Source organism: Rhinatrema bivittatum, chromosome 1 (assembly GCF_901001135.1).
Source record: "Rhinatrema bivittatum chromosome 1, aRhiBiv1.1, whole genome shotgun sequence".
In the NCBI taxonomy this organism is placed as follows: domain Eukaryota; kingdom Metazoa; phylum Chordata; class Amphibia; order Gymnophiona; family Rhinatrematidae; genus Rhinatrema; species Rhinatrema bivittatum.
This window is the reverse complement of record NC_042615.1, coordinates 264,056,431-264,081,150: the sequence shown is the minus strand read 5'-3', so window position 1 is coordinate 264,081,150 and position 24,720 is coordinate 264,056,431. Positions and strand designations below refer to the sequence as shown.

The window sequence follows — 24,720 nt, the reverse complement described above, 5'->3', positions numbered from 1 at the left end:
TCAACCCCGACGCTGCTGCCAGATAGGCCGGGTCCTCAACCCCAGCAGCGGCCTCAACCAGGGGGGGTGGTCCCCTCAGAACCTCGCAACCCCCCTGGGAGGCTTCCAGGACCCCGAACTGACCACGAAAATAAAAACCTCTCTCCCAGCGGATTAACTTTCCTTTTATTATTATTAATATTATTATTTTTTTTTTTTTCAAAACTCCCCTGACTAGCTAACCACTAACCAGGATCACCAGAGACTGTGGGTGGACCTGCCCCATCTGCTGGAGACAGAGTAAGACTGACGAGCTGTGGGTGGCGCCTTACTATATGTAGGAGTGCCCGACAAGTTTTGCTCTGTCTCCATCTGCTGGTGTGGAGTCACAACCCAGGTGTCTGGACTGATCCTGGTACGTACAGGGAAACAAAGATTAAAAGTTGGCTAAACATTTTCCACTACTTAAATAGTGCCCGAGGAGGTTAGGAGAAAGACTGTTCACATGACTTGAACAGGGCCACAGCACAGAGATCTGCTCCCTCTGTGCTCAGAGACTAGAGAGTTCTAGCACCTTCTGGGCTAGTTCTGTCTGCAGAGTCATTCAGTGCACAAAGTACTAATGGTCCCTGAATGATGGCTTTTTTGATTAGTAGTAGCTTTCTAGCCAAAGGCACTGTAAAGCTTTTCAGAATTACAACTTCCTCATAGATGCTGGGATATGTATGCTGTCCAAGCCTCATTCTAAGTCAAGGCAGCATCCAAAGTTTTTGTGTGAACTATAGTGCAGAGGTTAAATACCACCTCTGAAGGCCAGCAAAGAGGAAGTGATCTCACTGGGAAAAAAGTGTCACACAGTAGAATAAACTACAGAGCATGCAAAACCCATGTTTCACCATACCATCTCAGTGCTTTTGGTTGTCGCCGCCCACTTACGTGTCAATTACATTCCTGCTTTTCCACAGAGATAAATATCTACATCACTTCCATTTTGAAGTATCAATAACCATAAACATGAAATATAAAATATTACACAAACTATATGCAATACAATTTTTTTTTTACTGATTAAAAACACTAGTTTTCTGATATTTTGTGGACATATTTTAGTTTTTCTATAAGACATTATAATTTAAGGGTTTTGAGGGACCTTCAGAGTCTTACAGCAGTTTGTAGATTAAACTATCAAAACACCAATAAAAAGCAAACAAATTCCCCACGTACCTTTCGTCATCAGTTTCATCATCTGTCAATTTTTCACCCTACAAATAAAAATCTTAGTTAAACTAAGACATTTAACATTTGATGTGTGACTGACAAATTGCTTGTCCTCCACAAAACATCCTTTTCATATAAAAATGGATTAATTCCCCTTTCCTTAGAGGGTTTGAAGTTCAGAACATCTTACTCCCATGGTGCCACACAAGAACAGAGTACAGTACAAATGCAAATCATTGAAATTACCCTGCCATTTTGGGACTCCCAATAGTACTTTTCCATGTGGCAGTTTGCTGCAGAGAAAGACATCATAGCACCAAAAGCCCCCACAAAAACACGTAGAGGCCGGGGACTGTGGGGCAGCCATTACTTAAAGGGGCCACTTGGCCCTAAGAAACCCCACCCCCCAAAACCCCCAGGTATAGCAAATGTTGCTTACCTGATGTAACAGGTGTTCTCACAGGACAGCAGGATGTTAGTCCTCACAAATGGGTGACATCGAGGATGGAGCCCACCACGGAAAACTTCTGTCAAAGTTTAACAGAACTTTGACTGGCCCCTACTGGGCATGCCCAGCAAGGCACTGACCCTGCAGCCAGCAGGGGTCTCCCTTCAGTCTGATTTTCAAAGCTACAGGCAGTGCCTAAAAAAGTAAAAATAAAACGAACCCAACACCGCGGGGTGGCGGGCGGGTTTCGTGAGGACTAACATCCTGCTGTCCTGTGAGAACACCTGTTACATCAGGTAAGCAACATTTGCTTTCTCACAGGACAAGCAGGATGGTTGTCCTCACAAATGGGTGAGTACCGAGCTGAGGATGTCCTGACTTGTACCAAATGCACCCAACGACGTGCAACAGGCACAACAACTGGGGTGGAATTTGGTAAAGGGCATCCGCACCCTACCGGGAAGGTGGAAGGGTGTTGGTACATCATGTTGGAAAAAGGTTACGCAAGACAGATTGGCCGAAGATGGAGTCCTGTCTTCCAGCTTTGTCCAGACAATAATGGGCTGCAAAGGTATGGAGAGAACTCCAGGTTGCAGCTTTACAAATGTCAGGAAGCGGCACCGATCGAAGGTGTGCCACTGAAGTCGCCATGGCCCTCACAGAGTGTGCTTTTACACGGTCTTGAAAAGGAATGCCAGCTTGCTGATAGCAAAAAGAAATGCAGTCCGCCAACCAGGAGGAAAGAGCCTGCTTACCCACAGGTTGTCCCAACTTGTTAGGATGGAAGGAGACAAACAATTGAGTGCTCTTCCTGTGAGCAACTGTACGGTCTAGATAAAACGCTAGAGCTCGTTTACAGTCCAGGGTATGCAGAGTCTGTTCCCCAGAGTTGGAATGGGGCCTGGGAAAAAAGATAGGTAGTATGATGGATTGATTGATATGAAACTCAGAAACTACCTTAGGTAAAAATTTAGGGTGAGTGCGGAGTACCGCCTTGTCTTGCAGGAGTTTAGTGTAAGGCGGATAGGTGACTAAGGCCTGTAACTCACTAACCCTGCGAGCTGAAGTGATAGCCAATAGGAATAATACTTTCCATGTGAGATACTTCAATTCACAGGAGTGCAGAGGTTCGAAAGGTGGTTTCATTAGACGACCAAGAACCAGATTAAGGTCCCAAGATGGGGCCGGAGGACGTAAGGGTGGCTTCAGATGGAGCAAGCCTTTAAGAAAGCGTGTCACCAGGGGTTGTACCGAAATAGGGACACCTTCTATACCTTCATGGAAGGCGGCTACCGCACTGACATGCATCCTAATGGAAGAGGTCTTTAGACCGGATTCTGATAGGTGCCATAAATAGTCCAAGAACTTAGAGATTGGACAGGAAAGGGGATCAAGGGACTGAGAAGTGCACCATGATGTGTACCTTTTCCATTTATATGAATAGGATCTTCTGGTGGAGGGCTTTCGTGAAGCGATCAGGACACGAGAAACTGAATCCGAAAGGTTAAAAGGCTGAAGGACTAACCTTTCAACATCCATGCCGTCAGGGACAAGGCTTGGAGGTTGGGATGGAGGAGGCATCCGTCGTTTTGAGTGAGCAGATGCGGATCCGTTCCCAGAGGGATGTGCCTGCGGATGGAGAGATCCTGGAGTATGGGAAACCACACTTGGCGTGGTCAGTGGGGTGCTATCAGGATCATGGTTCCCCTGTCCTGGCGTAGCTTCACGAGAGTCCTCGACAGAAGAGGAAGTGGAGGGAATGCATAAAGCAGACCTGTCGTCCACTTGAGGGAGAAGGCATCCCTCGGCTGAGAGTGTTGGCTCCGAATGAGAGAGCAGTAATCTTCCACTTTGTGGTTCTGAGGGGACGCAAAGAGGTCTATGCGGGGAAAACCCCACTTGTGAAACAGAGAGGTCACTACCAGAGGATCGAGTGACCACTCGTGTGGCTTGAAGACACGGCTCAGCTGGTCTGCCAATACATTGTCTACTCCCGGCAAGTAAGTGGCCTTGAGGTACATGGAATGGGAGAGGGCTTCTGCCCAAATCTGCGCAGCTTCCTGACACAGAAGGAAGGAGCCTGTGCCTCCCTGCTTGTTTATGTACCACATGGCCACTTGGTTGTCCGTCTGGATCAAGATTATCTGATTGGATAGATGATCTTTGAAGGTTCTGAGCGCGTAGCGAATTGCTCGAAGTTCCAAGAAATTTATCTGGTGTTCGGCTTCCTCTGGCGACCACAACCCTTGGGTTTGTAATTCGTCCACATGGGCTCCCCAACCGATGTGGGAAGCATCGGTGGTTAGGATTACCTGTGGATCTGGTAGGAGAAAGGGTAAGCCCTGAAGGAGATTGACTTGAGTCGTCCACCAGGTTAAAGACAGGCGTAGCGCTTGTGTAACTGTGACGATGTAGGACAGAGTCTGAAAAGCTTGAATCCATTGGTGTCGCAGAGTCCATTGCGTTACTCTCATGGCTAGTCGGGTCAAGGGAGTAACTTGAACCGAGGATGCCATGTGTCCTAGGAGGATGAGGAATTGGCGAGCTGTGGCAGTGTGTTGAGACTGGAGCTGGCGAGCTAGGGACATGAGAGTTTGGACTCGTTGAAGTGGAAGGTAGGCTTTTGCTTGTAAGGTGTCCAAGTCTGCTCCAATGAAGGATAAGGTCTGAGATGGGACCAAGCAAGATTTCTCGTAATTGACAAGAAACCCTAAGGAGAGGAGTGTGTGAATTGTCAACTTTAGGGAGGATTGCGCAATTTGAGGGGTGGAGGCCCTGATTAGCCAATCGTCCAGATAGGGGTAGACGTGGACACCTTCCTTCCTGAGAAATGCTGCTACTACTACGAGACATTTGGTAAAGACTCGTGGAGCAGATGCCAGCCCGAAAGGTAGTACCCGGTATTGATAATGGTCGTGGCCTATCAGAAAACGCAGATACTTGCGATGAGATGGTGTTATCGCAATGTGGGTATAAGCGTCCTTGAGGTCGAGAGAGCACAGCCAATCCCCCTTTTGCAACAGAGGGAGCAAGATGACTAAAAAATTTGTCGAAGGGAGACCCCTGAGGGGCAAATTTTCTTAGGAAATTAATTTCCAAATTCCTGTCAGGAACGTGGTTAGAGAGCTCCTTTCACCGCGTGGCAACTGCTGCGCGGAAAAAAGAAGACTGAAGGGAGACCCCTGCTGGCTGCAGGGTCAGTGCCTTGCTGGGCATGCCCAGTAGGGGCCAGTCAAAGTTCTGTTAAACTTTGACAGAAGTTTTCCGTGGTGGGCTCCATCCTCGATGTCACCCATTTGTGAGGACAACCATCCTGCTTGTCCTGTGAGAACTGCCTAGACTCCTTATCCCATCCACCTCGCCATCCTTTCAGGCAATCCATCATAAATAATTTTTTTAAAAAAAGTCTTTAAAGGTTCAGTGAAGTGCAGCCCTCATCTTGCTCCTTCACAAGAAAATCTGGCCTCAGAAGGCTGGGATCCTCAACCTAACCCCTCTGGACCCCTTCCACTTTTTTTTAGGAAAACCAAGAGCCATAGTGATCTAGTGGCCTTCCCCACACACACACAAATAAAAAGAAATGCTACTTATCTAGTGGACCCTGATCCTATCCCCAATTCCCACCCTCCCATTTGTAATGTAGTCATTGGTGATCCAGTGGGGGATCAGAGTGCCCCTAGGTTCTGTGCCCGAGTGGCATCCATGTTCAACATGGCACGGCTTGCAAAGGCTAGGCGGCACCATTTTGGAAAATAGCTACCTCATGGTCCCAGAGCTTATGGGGTGCTCCAGGCCCCCCACTGGATCACCAATGACATTTCAAACAAGAGAAGATGGGGGTTGGGAACAGGGTGGGTCTGAGAGTCCACCAGACCGCCACTGTATATAATTGGAAAGGGAAATCGGGGGGGGGGGGGGGGGGGGGGGGGGGCACCACTAAAAAGGGGAAGGGAGTCTAGGGGTGTAGTCCCAACCTCCTGGGGACAGTTTTCCTTGTGAGGGGGTGGGGTTGGGGGATGGGGTTTTGCTGTACCTTTAAGAAGTGGGGTTTTTTTGTTTTTAAACATCATTTACAATGACAGGCTGCCTGCAAGAGCAGTTGGGGGGTGGAGAACAGGCAATAAGCAGACCCCCAGGGTCTTTGGAGGGAGCGTTTTCATGAGCAAGCTACCTGCATTGTAGCTAATTTCTAGTCAAATTATGTGTCTTGCAAATTCTTCAGCAAGCCACATTATTTGATTAGCATAGTTTAGGGTAGTAATGTGCTCATTAGCATGTGTTTGCATGTTAGAGCCTATTTAAATAGACAGTGCCATGCTCAGATAAAGCAGAATTGTTTACCCATTAACAGGTGTTCTCCAAGGACAGCAGGATTTTAGTCCTCACAAATGGGTGACTTTCCTGGATGGAGCCTGGTCTGGGAACCAGATTCCAAGAGAGTAGATAATCTAGCAATTTTGGTACAGAAGAGGCAAAAACCTTTGACTTAGTTTGTGGGTACTTGCCAGGTTCTTATGGCCTGGATTGGCCACTGTTGGAAACAGGATGCTGGGCTTGATGGACCCTTGGTCTGACCCAGTATGGCATGTTCTTATGTTCTTACCTCTGCTTGTACACCAAATAGTAAACCTCTTCCACAAATAAACCAGTGGACTGTATTTTTTTTTTGACACCAGAAGCACCTGAGATATGAACAGCTGAATATTTTCCTTTTAACATACAAACTGTTAGCGCTAGAGAAGTGATGGTTGGATGAGTCAAGATACCCTGATTTTGTATTACCAGGGTTGGAACCAGCTTCAGTCAGACTGGATCCCATATGGATACTTGAAGGAAAAAGCAAAGCCTTTGCCTGGGTAGGAAGGATTTATAAGTGTCTTGGTTCCCTGATTTTCCTTCAACTTCAAAGTACTTGCTGCCAGTGATAGTGATAGACTGAGAAGGCATCCAACGCTAGATTCTTAAGCCCCTTAAAAAAACAGAACCTGCTGGATGATACAAAATTTGCTGGCCACCTTCAAGTTGATTATGGAGAAATTACTTACCTGATAATTTTGTTTTCCTTAGTGTAGGCAGATGGATTCAGGACCAATGGGTATTGTGCTCTTCTGCTAGTAGATGGAGTCAGATTTCAAACTGACGTCATCCTGGGTACATATACCCCTGCACTGACCTCACTTCCTCAGTATTCTCTTTGAAAAGCCAATGTGGATATATCTTTGCTTAAATAACTTGCTTAAAGTTGAATAAAATTTGACTGGTTCAGTGATTTCCAACTGGAAACCGCCAGTGCACTCAACCAGCTGTCCCAGAAAAGGGAGAACCTCGGGTAGGAAACCTAGAGACTAAGCAAATACGGGTAAGCCACAGTCTACCCCTATTTCAAGACACCTACAGTTGTCCGGTGTTGGCGTTAATCGGTTGAGTGCACTGGCTGTCTTCAGTTGGAAATCAGTGAACCAGTCAAATTTTATTCAACTTTAAGAAATGTTACCACTGCGATGCTCAGAATGTCACAGCAACATGAGCACTAAACATGTAGGAACTCCTTTTCAGAGAACACAAAGTCACGCATGCCTCTTCTTCCTAGCTATAGCATGAGCTGTGGAGTATGGTAATTAATAGACAAAATGCAGGGCATAGGTAGCCGTGACACACTTTGTGCAGTGCACACACTGCATGCAGTATTTCCTCATCTTTGAGTCTTATCCCTAAGCTGAGTGAGGCACAGACAGCGTTCACTGAGCACTGGATTTGTCATACTTTCAGTGTTAGGAGCAGAAGTTTTGGCAACTGCATGCAGCAGCCAAGATAACAGCCAGCTACCTGCGCCATACCAACTTCCACGTACTTGTAGATAGGAGATAGTCCATTGTGATGGGTTCATGTATGTCTTAGCCCATCTCTTTTGTTTTAAAATTTGGAATAGAAGCTGGGGGGGGGGGGGGGCGGCTTTGAGTGCTTTCCTGACTCTTGTTTAGCCTTATAAGTCTTCTCCCTGTCTACACTGCCAGCTCTGTGGTGGTTGGTACACCATTTTTTTGATTTAAGCATGCCTTAGGCATGAAAAGGTTGGGAAACACTGCTGCAGGGTGTCAAAGAAAACAAGTTGATCTACTTCTAAGAGCTACCTCCTGTAGTGGACAGGATCAAAGTCTATTAGCCTGTGGCAAAATCTCAGACTCCATGCAATGGGTCTGTACATCAGGTTCTATGGGTACCAAGGTAGATGGACAAGGACATACTAATGCTTTGGGCCATAAGTCCATGTGATTGTTAGCTAGATGTCTTACAATAAAATCCTGAACTAAACTTGTCCAGATTCTTTTTGAATACTACCTGAAAAAAACAGTCAACACTAGCTATACAGGCCAGAATATTTTTCTGAGTCACCAAAGGAGATCTTGGTCTCAAAGAAACAAGAGATGGGATATGCAAATTAGGAAGCATGTTAGATGTTTATAGCACTGACATCACAGTGCATTAACATCAATCATCTGATTCACAAATCAATGCAGTAGGCACTGATAGGATATCCTGGCATCTGATTCTCTTAGGAGGGCAGATGATCTCTATATCAAAGTCCTCAAGCAGTGAGATGGTTCCATTGATGTTTCAACACTGGAGATTGATGCTTGGTGTTGAGAACTATCACTTTCACACATAACACTGCTTCTTTATGCAAGGGAATTAGTGAAAAGTGGCAGTGTTAAGATGTTGATTTGCATGGCCTCAAACTAACACTATGAAGAGACGGCAGCAGCCGCTTTCACTGTCATATTGGGGACATTTTGGAACACATTAAATAGGTTATGTCATTACTAAATCTGAAGGGAAAAACAAGTTTGCTTACTGTAAACGGTGTTTTCTGTAGATAGGGAATTTAGCCATGCATCGTGGGTGACGTCATCTGTGATGTCACGAGGCAGAGCTTACTCTCTTAGCTCGAAGAGCTTTGAAGTGTGCATGACCTCGGCTTCCCATGCTCCTCGAGCTTCTTCTCAGTTGGTTTTCTAAGCTATGTGCTGGTGTAGGTGTTGATATGAAGGATGGCTGTCCAGGGAGGCAGGAGGGAATGCATGGCTAAATTCCCTGCTATCTATGGAAAGCAAACTTGCTTTTTTCCGTCGATAAGCAGGGCATTTAGCCATGCATCGTGGGAGTCCCAAGCTCATAGATTGCAAAGATGATATTCAAATCAATGATTTTTTTTTTTTTTTTTTGCAACCTATGGAACGTGGACAGCCATCAAGGCTTCAAAACAATTTGTAGAATTGCAGATCCTAATGAGGAATCTGATGCAGATTGTTGATCAAGGCAGTAGTGTGAAGTAAATGTGTGAATGGAAGACCAGGTTGCTGCCCTGCAAATGTCTTGGATAGGCACTCCCTGGATATGCGCTATGGAAGCTGCAATTGCCCTGATTTGGTGAGCTTTAACTGGAGAGGTAAGAGGTATTGACTGTTTAGAGCAGGGGTGGGCAATTCCGGTCCTCGAGGGCTGCAAACCAGTCAGGTTTTCAGGATATCCTTAATGAATATGCATGAGAGAGACTTCATGCATATTCATTAAGGGTATCCTGAAAACCCGACTGGTTTGCAGCCCTCGAGGACCGGACTTGCCCACCCCTGGTTTAGAGTAACAGAATTGTATACAAGCCATCAGCCAATTAGAAAGCATCCTTTTTGATACTGGCTGACCTGGGTTGTTTGGGTTGAAGGAAATAAACAATTGAGAAGAATGTCTGAATCAGTTCTGTTTTTGTAATAGGCTAAAGCTCTCTTATAGTCCAAGGTATGAAGAAGTTTCTATCGGTTGTCAGAATGTGGTGGGCAAAAAACTGGTAAGGAGATTGTATCATTTAAGTGAAAAGCGGACACCACCTGTGGTACAAAAGGAAGGGTGAGTTTGTAGTACGACCTTATTGTGATGAAACTGTAGATATGGGAAATTTATTACTAGTGCCTGTAGTTCACTTACTCTTCTCGCTGAAGTAATGGCTACTAAGAAGAGAACTTTCCAAGTTAGCAATTTCAGTAAAGAGGAGGACATGGGTTCAAACAGAGGATTCATTAATGGTTCAAGAACTAGATTAATGTCCCATGGAACTATTGGTTTTCTAATGGGTGGTTTCAGGCGAAGTAAGCCCTTCATAAATTTGGAAATTAAAGGATGAGAAGAGATGGAGCAGCTGTACTCCGTGATAAGCTGCTCCATCAGCTTGTCCCTCAGTGCTATAGCACTGAGGGACAAGCTGTGCAGATAGGTTAATAGTGTCTTCGGAGGACAAGAAAAGGCATCAATTCTTCTGTGGTTGCACCAATTTGAATATTTTTTCCATTTGAAAGCATAATTTTTTCAGGTGGAAGGTTTTCTTGATGCAATAAGAACCTCTGCTATGTTTAGGGAGAGATTCAGTGAGCTTAATATTTGCCGTTTAATCTCCACGCCGTCAAGTGAAGGGAGGACTGCATGGGGTGAATCAGACCCCCTCCGTCCTGTGAAAGGAGAAAAGGGTCTTTGGGCAGTGGTATTGGAGGATTGACTGAAAGATGAAGAAGATATGCATACCATGGTTGTCTTGGCCATGCAGGAGCTTTTGGATTGTGTGAGAGATTAGTGGTATGGGAGGGAAGGCGTATAGAAGGGCGGTCCCCCATGGAATTAGGAAAGCATCCTGTGATGTCCTGTGTATGCTGGGGAAAAAAGAGCAAAACCTCCACTTTCAGATTCTCTTCTGATGCAAATAGGTCTATCTCTGGAGTACCCAGTTTGCGAAGATCTTGTCTGCTCCCGTTTGCTTCAGTAACCAATCGTGTGGGTGGAAAACTCTGCTGAGTTTGTCCGCTCTTGTATTTGCAAGGCCCGGCAGGTAGGATGCTTGAAGGAAGATCTTGTTGTGTTCCACCCCATTCCCATATATGAACTGCTTCCTTGCAAAGTATCAAGGAACTGGATTCTCCTTACTTGTTTATATAGAACATCGCTACCTGATTGTCTGTATGGATCATTACTGACTTCTCCTATATCCATGATTGGAATGCTATCAGGGAGTTTTTTTTATTGCCCTGAGCTCTAACAAATCGCCCCCCAGATCGAGAGACTGGCATCTGTGGGCACCAACACCCAGTCGAGCACTTCCAGATCCATCCCTTTCTCCAGATTGCGCTGAGACAGCCACCCCAGAAGACTGGACCTGGCATCCTACAGCAACAGTAAAGGAAGTTGAAATTCTTCTGTTTGCACCATCCCCAAGGTCGTGACCCATCGTGCTCCCTCTGAACCTAGCACAAACAGGCTCTCTGCATCAGACTGCCGCAAACCGCTGCACACAGGCTCAGAGCCGAAACTTCAAACAGCCTTTAAGGAGGATTTTCAGCTTCCGATCCTGAATGCCCTTCAAAGCCGCTGCACACGCCACCAGAATGGTATTATTTGTTTATTTATTTGAAAGTTTTTTTATACCGACATTCGTTAAGAAAACATCACATCGGTTTCCATAGAACAATAAGTAGCCAACAGGGCTTTACATTGAAACTTAGTAGTCTTCGTTGGCAACCATGGACACCACCACATCCACCTTTGGAATTTTCCACCACTCCAGGGTCTGCTCCAGCAAGCGATATAATTTGGCCACAGCCCTGGCTACCTTCAAGCCCGCTTCGGGAGATTCCCACTCCCGATCCACCAACTTCTTCACCATCTTCGGTAACAGGAAAGCCTTAGAGGGTCCTTGCAATCCTAGAGGGACTGGGGTTCACCCCTTCAATGTCCTATTCTTCCTGAGTGACCTTAACCCCCAGCTCTTCCAGAACCTGGGGGATCAACGGACCCAATTCTTCCCTGTGGAACAAACAGACCATGCGAGGATCATACCAGTCCGGATCCTGCATAGGATCCCCCACAGCACTGACAGGATCCTGATCCCAATCCTGCAATGGATCCAGCAATGTGCCAACAGGGTCCCTACCTGGATCCACCAGACCTCCCTGTGCCTGATCTGGGAATCTCATCAGATGTATCTTCATCCACCCCTTGAGGCCCAAAAGCCTCAGAAAACCTCCGGACTCCGCCTGCTTAGGCTTCTTCGTCAGCCAGGACTTTTTAGCCAAAGGCCTCTTGGTACCAGTTCGCTTCCTGGCCAAATAGGCCTTATGCATCAAAAGGACAAAATCTGGAGAGAGTTTCTGAATTGGAAGACGAAGGGTCCGGATCAGAGTCCCCCTGTGCCCTGCCACCGGCACAGGGTGTTCTGCAGGAAAAAGCGTGGGAGGGGAGTCCTGAGACCCTGGAACAGCAGCCACCTGGCTCCAAGCACGTGTACACAAAAAATGGTAGCTGGTTCGTTCCCCCTCCCCACCCCCCCCGGGGTGCCCGTGGATGTCTCTGTACCTCCAGAGACATTCTCCGCAAAATGCAGCCTAATCAAGGCAAGAGCGCCTTGAGCCTCAGCAGCGGAAAACTGTCCCGCGCAGCGCGGGAGGTGCCATGCCAACAAAAAGCAGCCTAAAAATAAACTCTGCCTGTGAGTTCTGCAGGTGACATTATCCAGGTGCTGAACCAGCCCCACCGACCCTGATGCATGGCTATTCGGCCCCACTCACATCAAGCTGCCTGCCAGCTGTGAAAACTGAAGTCAGCTGCTGGAGCACAGCTTAAAGATTTTCTCCTCCTGTTTAATTTCAATTTTTTTTTTTTTTTAACTTAATTAAAAAGACAGAAGGGGATGAAAAAAACTGAAATACTTCTCTGGCTAAGTCCAGGCAGGCAACAGGGACCCAGGGGGATGAGGGAACCAGAACCATCAGCTATCACCTCCCCACCCCGAAGATAAGGGCAGAGCTACCCAAGGGATCACCAACCTCCTATTCGCCCTGCTCTACCTGACGGATGGCCCACAAAGGATCCTCACACATCGGGGAACTGAAATCTTCTCATTCCTTTAATTTCTTGAAAATTCCAGACTGCATTTTTGCTCCTCTACCATCTGCTGAAGACAGAGAAATACAGAGGGACTGCAGGTGGCACTCTCAATTATGTAGCAGTGCCTCAAAGTTTTGTTCTCTGCCTCCATCTGCTGGTAGAGATGCATAAACCCCACTCGTCTAGACTGATCTGGCACGTTCAATTCATTAAACAGATAAAAGACTGAAGGAGCTTTGTGGCGTGCATTCAGGTATGGGAGCAACCAATTATGTGCAAAGTGCCTTCTAGTAAAGCTAGTGCACTGTCAATGGCGCCATCACAAATGGGATTGACTTCATTCTGCTTGTCCATGGAGAAACAGATACAGTTTTCACATTCTCTTTGCTCCCATCTAACAGCTGTAAGAACATTTGCACACCTAGAAAAAAATCTCAACAGAACACAGAACCACCATGCACCCTTAATCCTGCATATAGTTATTCTCCACTTCACGGTCTGTCAACGTGTCACTCTTAAAATTGTATTGAACAAGGCAAAGAACAGATCGATGCGTATCATCTCAAAAGCATCGGGACAGGTCCTCGTATCGCTAAAAATTTTTAGCGATACGAGGACCTTAATCACAGGATTAAGATTGAAAGCTGACAAAAGAATCTACCTATGTAGTTCTATTTGACATCAGAAGTCATCCCCTGATGCAGCCTTAATTGGCGAAACTCGGCCAGAGTCGGGCTCTGTAATACAAATAATAAATCTTTCCACTGCATAAGGTTATCTCATTGTTGTTTTTGCCTTGGCTACGTGGGACCGCCTTCCGATTTGTTTTATTGGACTGACCCGGGTACATACAGGGAACTGTAATTTAAGGTTCTAAACCCAAATCATTCTCCATCCCATACTCAGGCATAAACTGTCTCAAATTTCTTACCGGTAAAAGTTTTCTCTTTGGTGATAAGGTGCATTTCAGCTTGTGATCACTCATATAGACAGGATACTGTTTTAAAAAGTTGACCATTGTTTTAGCAGCTTTAGGACTATCTAGTTGAAGAATTGCCTAAAAAATGCAGAAAATATATTAAAAATATACACCACAAACTATTTACTACAATCATATATCATCTCAGTCAATTGGGGAAAAGAATCACATCCATTATACAATTCTTTTAATATCCTGATCAGTAGCAGTTTGTAAAAATATTGACAAGCTTTTCTTCTCATTCCATGCAATCTTCCATCACAAAGGCATAAAAATACCAATTCACTAATACAATGTGCCATGCCACAAAGAATTTGATTACATTTCACTTTGAGGCTATATAATTCTTTGCTTTTAGCAAAGCATGCACTCAATCCCAGTATCATGTTATCTTCGCCTATGCTTGATTGTAGTACTTGCATAAGAGCTTCTGCTCAGATTAATGATGCAAAGTCACAATACCCTGCTCAGGCACAGATCAATACAGAACCTTCACTTCAAATTGACTGGTGGCATACAAATGTCATTTCCTCCATTAATTGGGGGTACAGAATTATTACTGTTATCTCAGCTTCCAGCCAAGCTTCTTTCTAAGCAGAGATGGCATCTTTACAAGGAAAATCCTCCTTATAATCAAAGAAGGAACCCTCAGGGGTCTTGAAGCTACTCTTTGGGAACCACAGATTTAATTTACACATTCAAATTAGGAATCAAAAAACAGCTAAATGGGCCTTACCAAAAAACACGACAATAAAATAAATGACATTAATAGTGAACTTAAATAAACCTAAAGAAAAAATCATTTAAACACACCCTACAAATGAAAGCCTGTTTACATGTGGCTCCATTTAAAAGTCAAGTAAACAATTCATAAAAAAAACAGTAAATCTGACCAAAGATAGCTATAGAATATTTTCTCTCAACACTAATTAATAAAATATACCTTTCTCTTATTTTTCAGTACCACATAGTTGTCTACTTTTCCAAATCGAAGTCCCATACAAACCAGTTGAAATTCAGTATATTGCTCAGCAGGTAAGTTGCGGATATGTACAAACTGTTCGTGAATATCTGGCTGTTCCTACAATCGAGGTAAAAAATAGAATTTTAATTGGAGAAATTAATTACCTGATAATTTTGTTTTCCTTAGTGTAGACAGATGGACCCAGGACCAGTGGGTATTGTGCTCTTCTGCTAGCAGATGGGAGATGGAGTCAGATTTCAAAGCAGACGTCACTCTAGATATACCCCTGCAGTAACCATAGCTCTTCAGTTTTCTCTTTGAAAAGCCATTGTGGATATATCTTTGTTTATATAATTAAATTAAACTTGATTAAAACTTGAACTGGTTCAACAAATTTCCAAACTGGAGACCGCCAGTGCACTCAACCAATTAACGCCGACACCGGACAAACTGTGGGTGTCTTGAACTATGGGTAGGCCGTGGCTTACCTGTATTTGCTTAGTTTCGAGGTTTGCTATCCAAGGGTTTCCTTTTCTGGGGCAGCCGTGGGTGGGATGTTGAGTCCATCTGTCTACACTAAGGAAAAACGAAATTACCAGGTAAGTAATTTCTCCATTTCCTAATGTGTAGCCAGATGGACTCAGGACCAGTGGGATGTACAAAAGCTACTCCCGGACAGGGCGGGAGGCTGCCCGTGGCCCACTTAATACTGCCCTTGCGAAGACTGTGTCTTCTCGGGCTTGAACATCCATGCGGTATAACCTGGAGAAGGTGTGTATGGAGGACTACGCTGCCACCTGACAGATCTCGGCGGGCGACAGTAGTTTGGTTTCTGCCCAAGAAACTGCCTGTGCCCTCTAGAATGAGCCTTAACCTGTAGTGGTAAGGGCTTCCCTGCCTCTATATAGGCTGCCTTGATTACTTCCTTGATCTAGCGGGCTATGTCGCCCATGAGGCCTCTTCGCCTTGTTTCTTCCCGCTGTGAAGAACAAACAAGCGATCCGTTATGTGCACAGATTCCGATCTTTCCAGGTACCGCACTAGGAGTCTGCCGACATTTAGATGGTGAAGGCGTGAGTCTTCAGAGTCCTTATGTTCATCTGGAGATAGTAGTGAGATTGTTTGGTTCAAGTGAAACTCGGAAACTTTCGGTAGGAAGGAGGGGACAGTGTGCAGCTGTATGGTTCCAGGCGTGAACCTAAGGAATGGTCCCAGACAGGATAATGCCTGTAGTTCTGAGATGCGACGAGCTGAACATATTGCCACCAGAAATACAGACTTCAATGTTAAGAGACGTAGTGACAGACCGTGAGTTGGTCTGAAGGAAGCCCTAGCTAGGATGTCTAATACTAAATTGAGATTCCATAGAGACACCGGCCACTTTAGGGGTGGTCGGAGTTGTTTCACCCCTTTCAGGAAGCGGGACAAATCCGGATGGGTTGATAGCCGGATACCGTCCACTTCGGCTCTGAAGCAGGACAGTGCGACTACTTGGACCTTGAAGGAGTTGAGAGACAACCCCTTCTTCATACTGTCCTGTAGGAACTCCAGAACCATGGGAATCTTGGCTGTCCACGGGAGTATCCCGCAGTCCTCGCACCAGGCTTTGAATACTCTCCAGATCCGTGTGTATGACAGGGGTGTGGAGAACTTGTGCACTCGGAGCAGGGTGTCAATCACGGCCTTTGAGTAACCATGCTTCTTCAGGTGAGTCTCCTCAAGGGCCAGACCATAAGAGAGAATCGAGACTGATCTTCGAACAGGACCTACCTCCAAACAGGGCCCTGTTGGAGAAGGCCCCTGTTTGGAGGTAGGCACAGAGGGTTCCCTACAAGGAGTCTTTACATGTCTGCGTACCATGGTCATCTTGGCCAATCCAGCGCCACTAGTAGAACTAATCCACTGTGATGTTCTATTTTGCGGATGACATTGCCCAGTAGTGGCCATGGGGGGGGGAAGGTGTACAGTAAGTTTTCTCTGGCCTGGTCTGGACGAGAGCGTTGATCTATTGGGAGCATGGCTCTCGTCTGCAGCTGAAGAACCTGGGGACTTGGGCACTGAAACGGGTAGCCAGTAGATCCATGGCTGGGAGGCCCCAGCGATTTACTATCAGTTGGAAGGCTGTGACCAACAGCAACCATTCTCCCGGGTCCAGGATCTTTCTGCTGAGGAAGTCTGCTGAGACGTTGTCTTTTCCTGTGATGTGTGAGGCAGAGATCCCTTGTAGGTTTATTTCCGCCCATGGCATGAAAGTTTCTATCTCCAGAGACACTTGCTGGCTCCTGGTTCCTCCCTGATGGTTGATGTAAGCAACTGTTGCCGCTTTGTCTGACATTACTCGAATCGCTTTGCCTCGGAGTCTGTGGCTGAATCGCAGGCACGCAAGTCTGACTGCTTGAGCTTCTAGGCGGTTTATGTTCTATTCCGTCTCTTCCTTGTTCCACTGTCCCTGGGCTGTCAGTTCCTGACAGTGGGCTCCCCCCACCCTCACAGGCTCGCATCCGTGGTGAGCAAGGTCCAGTTCGGTGGGGATAAGCTTACTCCTCTGCTTAGGTGGTCTTCCTGTGGCCACCACTGAGCTGAGAACATATCTCTGCTGGTAGTTGGAGGCGAATTGAGTAGTCTTGGGACAGTGGGTTCCATCGTGACAGTAAGGAGTGCTGGAGCGGTCGCATATGGGCCCTTGCCCACAGGATGACCTCCAAGGTTGATGCCATGAGGCCGAGGACTTGAAAGTAGTCCCATACCTTAGGGTGTGCATTGGTCATCAATAGACGTAATTGTTCCATCAGTTTCCTTCTCCTTGGAGGAGGGAGGAAGACTTTGTTCTGTTTGGTGTCGAAACAGGCCCCCAGGTACTCTAGTCTGCAGACTGCTCTTGCCCGTGTTCACGACCAGAGTTCCATAATGCAGGTGTAACTTTGTGAGCATTAGTTTGTGTACATTATTGCAGATCCTGGAAGTCTGTTAGGTGCTATATTTCTGTTTGCACAGAACGCAGAGTGGTTTTTTTGAGCCTGCAGCAGGCTCTTGACTCTGCTGGTCACCTGCCGGCTCTCTTCTGAAGACTTTGCCCTGATCAGCCAGTCGTCCAGGTAAGGGTGTACTAAGATCCCTTCCTTCCTCAGTGTTGTCGCCATGACCACCATGACTTTGGTGAAAGTTCTGGGGGCGGTTGCTAGGCCGAAGAGTAGCACTCAGAACTGGTAACGGTGACCCAGTATCGCAAAGTGCAGGAAGCGCTGGTGATCCTGACAGACTGATGCGAAGGTAGGCTTTTGTCCAGGGAGGTTAAGAACTCTCCCGGTTATACTGCCATTATTACGGAGCGAAGAGTTTCCATGCGGAAGTGTAGTACCCGCAGATGAAGGTAGAGGTTCTTGAGATCCAAGATGAGCCGGAATGATCCTTCCTTCTTGGAAACGATAAAATAGATGGAATAGCATCCCGTATGTTGTTGAGGCGTGGGAACCGGAGTTATTGCCTTCAAACTGAGTAGCCTTGTTAGAGTGGTTTCTACTGCCAATCTCTTGGTGTGGGAGTGGCAGAGTGACATAATAAATTTGTCTCGAGGGATGCTGCGGAATTCAAGAGAGTAACCTTCTTGAATGATGTTTAGTACCCATTTGTCCGATGTAATCTCGACCCATTTTTGGTAGGAGAGGGCAAGTTGACCCCCTATCTCCTCTTCCTGTGGATGGGTCGGCCATTCTCATTGTGGAGCACGGCCGGTGCCTGCCCACGGGCCTGCTCCCCTCTTGGTCTGTCGGTTCCGAAAGGGCTGGGACCATCTGGAGGGACAAGGTGCCTGAAACTGCGAGTTCCTGTAGGGTCTAAAGCGCTGTGAGCCTCTGCCCTTGGTTCTTCTGGGGAGGGGTGCTGAGATCTTTTACTCCTATCTTCCAGTAGCCGAGGCATTGGGGATTCGCTCCACTTGCTGAATAACTTCTCCAATTTGCTTCCGAACAAGAGAGATCCTTTAAAGCAGTGGTTCTCAACCTTTTTTCTGTTGGGACACACCTGACAGATGGTTCTCACACGATTGTCACGGGGCTAAATGTAAACATATATTCTGTATTTACAGGATCCACCCTGACCCCCCAAGAATGGCTACAGAACAGAACTGGGATATTTCCCGTTCAATTTACCATACAAAAAAGATATTTCTGGCATCATCTCAGTAACAGCAACATAAATACTCTCGCCTACCAGGAGCAATAGCCCTCCTTATGAAAAAACAGTAATTTACCACAAATGTATTTTCTATTGAGAAAACAGAACAAATAATATTGATACAAATGCCTACATGCTAGTAAAATACTTCACCTCGGTCACATACATAGAATTGAGCTTCACCAAATACAGAAAGACCACAAATTACAAATATGGAAACAGAAACTGGAATGGAAACCCAAAAAAGCCACTGTGCATTCTGTGCAAACAGAAATATAGCACCTAACAGACTTCCAGGATCTGCAATAATGTACACAAACTAATGCTCACAAAGTTACACCTGCATTATGGAACTCAAACAGTAACAACCCTACCTATGAAAAGGCAGCACTGCAAAAATTACACCAGGCCCTAAATACCAATACACCTCCTATTAGGAAAACACAACAAGCCAAGCTGCTATAGATCCCTACACAGAAACTACAAGCTGGTTCACACACGCAGAACACGGACAGACCCCTCACCCAATACATAATAAAATGACCATAAAGCTAATGTTTTTGTATTGTTGCACTGCATACAGAGTTTGGCTTCTTGCTGTTTCCAGTTCAGTTTTTGTCTCCAGATTTCTATTTATACATCTTCGAGAAATATAAAATAATTCTAAAACTAGAATATAATAAATCTTTCAAAATAATGGAACATCCAAACATTGGAGAATTTTTAATAATTTTGAAAATTTTTTAAACACCAATAAAATATTTCTAAAAGCAAACATCACATAATACCCAATAATTAAAATGGCAGTCAATCAAGAAAGATAAACTTAAAAAGCCACCTTTACTTACCCTCTCCAGTAACTCTCCTACTCCTTTCCCTTGTAGGCCAACAGCACATACCAGAAGCAGCAAGGGCTGCTGAAGCTCTGTCCTCACACTCTTCCTTAGGGCCCATGACTAGTCTATCTCACACACACACACACACACACACACACACACACACACACTCTCTCTCAAACTTACACACATGCTGGCTCACTCTCTTGTCTCACTCACTAAACCCCACCCCAGCACACATGACAGCTACAGCACAAGGTAGCCGGTATGCTGCTATTAAAAGCAGAGTCCTGACAGCCTGGAAACTGCAGCAGGAGTGACCTCCCCCACCCTGCAGCGACAAGAAGACAGCACTCAGCTGTTTGCTTATGCAGATATCATGGCACAGAGCAGTCAGCCTTGAATGTTATTCTATGCTTTTTCTTCTCCCCACCTCAGCCTTTTATTTATTTTTGCGGTTTATTATTTTTATATTTTTTGCTGGAGTTATGCTGGCAAGAGGAGGAGAGGTCGGAGCCAGGGCAAGGGGTGGGGGGAGCAGCGACACCTACTCCTACAGTCCCTGGCAAAGTGGCCAGCCAGTACCGATTTTCAGCTCTGGGTCCGGGTAGCTAATGGGTGGATTTCCCCAACAGCTGCACAGCAGGAAATCCCAGCGGCCACATTCTCAGCTGACTGCTCAGTGCCGCGATGATCGCAGCACGGGCAACCTGCTGAGTGTAGCGGGGCCAGGGAGAGCCTTGGGATGCGATTTTTGCAGCAGCAGCAGGCAAGCATGGCCTTTTCTTCTTCCCGCGTGCCCGGTAAACATCACTTCCTCTTCCGGGCCACAGGGGTGGGAAGAAGAAAAGGTCACGTTCCTGTTGCCGGCTTCCACAAATACTGCTGCCGTTCCCCTCAATGCTTGAATGTGCCGATAGCCTGGACAGGAACAGCAGCAGTGTTAGTCTCGCTGAGGTGAAAGGAGGGAAAGAGCAGCGGGTACGTGACACACTAGTGTGCCGCGACACACCGGTTTAGAACCGCTACTTTAAAGGGCATTCTTGCGAGATTTGCTTTAGATGTCGTATCCGCAGACCAATTCCATAGCCATAGTTGTCTTCTGGCTACCACTACAGAGGCATCGCTCCTGGCTGAGGTGCGCACCAGGTCTGAGCTTGCGTCCGTCAGGAAAGCTGCTGCATGTTCCATCGTCTCACTGGTATGCGTTCCAGAGTTATTTGCCTCTCGAGAGAGGAGCAAGCATGAACGTGCCACCAGTGTGCAGCAGGAAGCAATCTGCAGTGTCATTGCAGTTGCGAAGGCTAGCTTAAGGATGGATTCCAAACGTCTGTCCTGAGTATCCTTCAATGCAGCCCCTCCCTCAATGGGAATCGTTGATCGCTTTGAGACAGCACAGACCACAGCGTCCAGTTTCGGAAAACACAGGCATTCCTTGGTCGCTGGCTCTAGAGGGTATAGAGCTTCCAAGGCCCGATCTCCTTTGAAGCTGGCCTCAGGGGCATCCCACTCCAGATCAATCAGTTCCTGGATGTCTTCCATCATTGGAAAGTAGCATGAGACCTTAAGAAGGGACACCAAGATGGGGTTCTTTGGTTCAGACCATAGGGTCCGTGCCTGGAATACCCAGCGTCTTCAGAGTCTGGGAAACAAGGGCTGGTAATTCGTCCTTGTGGAATAAGCGAAGCATGGTTCGGTATGGTTCCATTCCTGGAGGAATTTCTCCTTCTTCCAGGGAGTCACCCTCATCATCTGAGGTGTCTGGGTCCCTGTCAGGGAAGTTCTTGGTTAGGCAAAGCATGTCTCGAGGCATCTGAGCAGGAGGATCTTGTGCTTCCAGAGGTTGAGCCTGGGGCGCAGCCAGGGCTGATTGAACTGAAGGAAAGCTTGCAGGCCTTGGAAAAATTCCAACCAGGAGAAGGTCCCTTGGTCCATGTTAATCCCAGGGGGGAGTCTGAGTAGGGGCCCCAGAGGTGCCCTCCTGTGAAGAAGCCATCTCGAAAATGCATAGATCCGAGGAGCTATCGTAAGTAGATCCGGAACCATCTCCAACCAGTAAGGGAGCAGGCTTTGGCTTCCCCTGGGCTTCTTCATAATGTTGACACAGGCAGGACTCCAATTCAGGCTGCGTGGCTCTTATGTGGCAGGCTGTGCAAAGAGTGCCTTCTGGCACTCTTGGGCGCCGGTGCCATGTTTGAGCGTGTGCAGTTGTAAACGCAGCTGTGCGTGCGTGTAGTTGTGCGCCTCTTAGTTGTACGCGCCGCTGTGCGCACGTCTGTATTGGACGCACGCAAATTAAGCGCATCAGTCGCCTGCCCCACGCATACCGCCGGTCGAGAAGGGAAGATGGCGTCGACTACCCCCACGCTTAAGATGGCGCCCAGAGGGTCTCCACAAGTGGACCCTTGCACCGGATTGGGGCTTAGCCCAACCAAGGCTGCTCAACCCGATCGGTGCTCCCTTTTAACCTCGCCGGAGAAGAATTCAGTACAGCAATCTGAGCTCTGGAGACATGTATTTAAAGATCTTTTCTTACCTGGTCTCAACGCTCGCCGATCGTGTGCCAACGGTCTCCAGCTGCGGGGGGAGAGGAAATTACCTTCACCACCGTGCTCTGTTCTGCACCCGCTGCCTTTCAGCCACACTGGGGGCTAAGTCCACGCCGGGAACTGGGTACTGGACCAAGGCACACCTCAGAGATATCAGAGATCACCTCAGGAATTCTCGACTGGGGGAGGGACCCTTAGGTATCACCACAGGACAGCGGGGCTTGATCTTCTTTAAGGTAAACTTTGTTTCTTCTTTGCTGTAAAATTAGTGTGTGTGATAGTGTAGCATCTGCTAGGAGACGGAGAGATACTGAAGAGTTAAGGTTACTGCAGGGCTATATCTAGAGTGAAGTCAGCTTTGAAATCTGACTCAGTCTCCCATCTGCTAGCAGAAGAGTACAATACCCACTGGTCCTGAGTCCATCTGGCTAGATGCTAGGCGATAATATAATACAACTTCAATAAAATCAGATGAAAAAAAATTACCTGATAGGGAAATCCCTTCACAATTCAATTTACAGGAGATCAGGACCGCAAGGTTATGCTCTCTCATCTGCTGGAGTCAGAGATATACTGGAGGATCGCAGGGGGCGCACCAGGGTATATCAGTGGTGCCTTTTCAGTTTCTCTCTGACTCCATCTGCTGGACGGGAGGCATAACCCAGCAGTCTGGACTGATCCTGGTACGTACAGGGAACAGACATTTTTCATTTTTAAGTTTCAAAAATTTGAAATGTGCTATTCATTTCAATGTGTCTGTCCTTAAAAAAAAATAAAATTTGAACATGCAGGGATTGCTCAGCACAGATACTGAATGATGTAATGTGCTTTAAATCAATCTCTAGGGTTGTATAATACATCTTAAGGTTTATGGGAGGGGGAGAACAGTAGCGCAAAGGTCAAGAGATTGATCCTGGAGCAGGGAAGAGGACTGACAGGTCAGTAGCGGGCAAAGCAGCAGCAGGCAGAAGAGAATCACTGAGCCAGAACAGGAGAGGAACTGAACCACGAGATCCTGAATGTAGACTGGATTGATTCATTCCTAACTGCTGTGCTTCCTACTACCAGTGCCAGAATGGATTGTGCAGCTGCAAACCCAGGTGAGTGAATACTCCAGGGAACAGCCACCTGTCAAACTTTTTTTTTTCTTTAAGGGATGGTGGGAAAAGGACAAAGGAGTAAAATATTTTTCTTTGCCAATTCAAATCACCATAACAGCAGCACTAGGTCTTTTAGTCATTCTTATTTAATCTAAATTTTTAACTGGGATCTCTTATGAAATATTTTTATGGAAACCAAAAGAAAACAACTGAGCATACAGTATATTTTGCAATAGATTCCAAAGACTTGACACTAAATGCATTCAGTGTGCAATTACTTTTTACTAGTTATTACTATTTTTGTGGAGAGACTGCTTCAAAATTTTTCTTTAATATATTATTTGTTCTGTGTCCTTATTACATTGTACTTTGTAATGCATGTGTAAAAATCCTATGAGGTACAGCAAGCAGTCTGTGCTGCTTTGGCTTTTGCAATATAAGCAGGCAGGATGGCATCAGACGGCAAGCCTTCTGGAGATCCTAGTTAGCTTAAGGAGGGGATGATTATCATCAAAGCAGCAGCTTCAGTGGCAGAATTGGGGGGGGGGGGGGGCAAAGAAAGTTAAATGCCTACTGGGATCAGCAGAAGATACACAAAAGGCATTCGCAGGACTGCTGGAACAAAAAGGGGCACAAATGACCTGACATGGTAGCAGATACATCATAAAACAATAAATTACAGGAAATTAGGGAAAGGTTTTAGGAAACTGTCAAATGGCAGCCTTTTTGGGGCACTTGGGTAGAGCAAAGGGGAAGACAGACTATAGTAGAAAAGGAACTTCAATGCATGCTTATAGAGGTGGTATAAGGACAATGACCTGGAGTTATGTACTGGTGCTCAATCTGGAGATAAAACATTTTAGAAGAGTGATGGCCTGCATCTGGCAGAGAACTACATATTCATGTGAAGTTCACATATGTTAACAAGATTTTATTCTTGACAGGATGACAGATGAAAGCTGATAAAGTTTGTCGCTACCCATAAACAAGATAAGTGCAGAAATTTAAAAAGGTAAGAATACCAGAAAGCCACTTGTAAAGAAGTAGGGAGGATGGGATGGGAAGGTATGAGGATTTACAGAAGAAAGCAGAGTTGTTTACCTGTAACAGGTGTTCTCCGAGGACAGCAGGATGTCAGTCCTCACACATGGGTGATATCATCCAACAAAGCCTAGCACTGAGTTTCTGAGCTTGCTCTGGCATGCAATATGCCACACCTCAATGCGGGATCCCCTCAGTCTGACATAGAATTCATAATAAAATAATAATAAAACCTGTAAAGTGGAAACCCAACTCCACAGGGAAGTGCGTGGGTTTCGAGAAAACTGACATCCTGCTGTCCTCCGAGAACAGCTGTTACAGGTAAGCAACTCTGCTTTTGCCAAGGATAGGCAGTCCTCACCTGAGTGAATCCCTAGCTACAGCCGGCCCCTAACAAAAAAAGGGGACCTATAAAACAGGTACGAAAGGGCACAATAAGTTTTGATGGTAACAGGAGGGGAGGGGGTAGCCTGAAAAGAAAAAGTGGGCCCCAGGGGGGGAAGAATTGGG

The 24,720-nt window shown here is 46.3% G+C and overlaps 1 protein-coding gene across 5 annotated transcripts in view; it reads right to left on the bottom strand.

Moving 5' to 3' along the window:
* Nucleotides 1-24,720, bottom strand: part of ZNF638 (zinc finger protein 638) — a 497,682-nt gene that overhangs the window by 144,298 nt on the left and 328,664 nt on the right. For all 5 annotated transcript variants that reach the window (XM_029594449.1, XM_029594439.1, XM_029594458.1 and 2 more), the window contains exons 17-19: nucleotides 14,491-14,628; nucleotides 13,500-13,625; nucleotides 1,204-1,241 (exon numbers count right to left, since the gene is read on the bottom strand). In XM_029594449.1, the coding sequence (XP_029450309.1) occupies nucleotides 1,204-1,241; nucleotides 13,500-13,625; nucleotides 14,491-14,628 (302 nt within the window). The remainder of the gene's footprint in view (nucleotides 1-1,203; nucleotides 1,242-13,499; nucleotides 13,626-14,490; nucleotides 14,629-24,720) is intronic.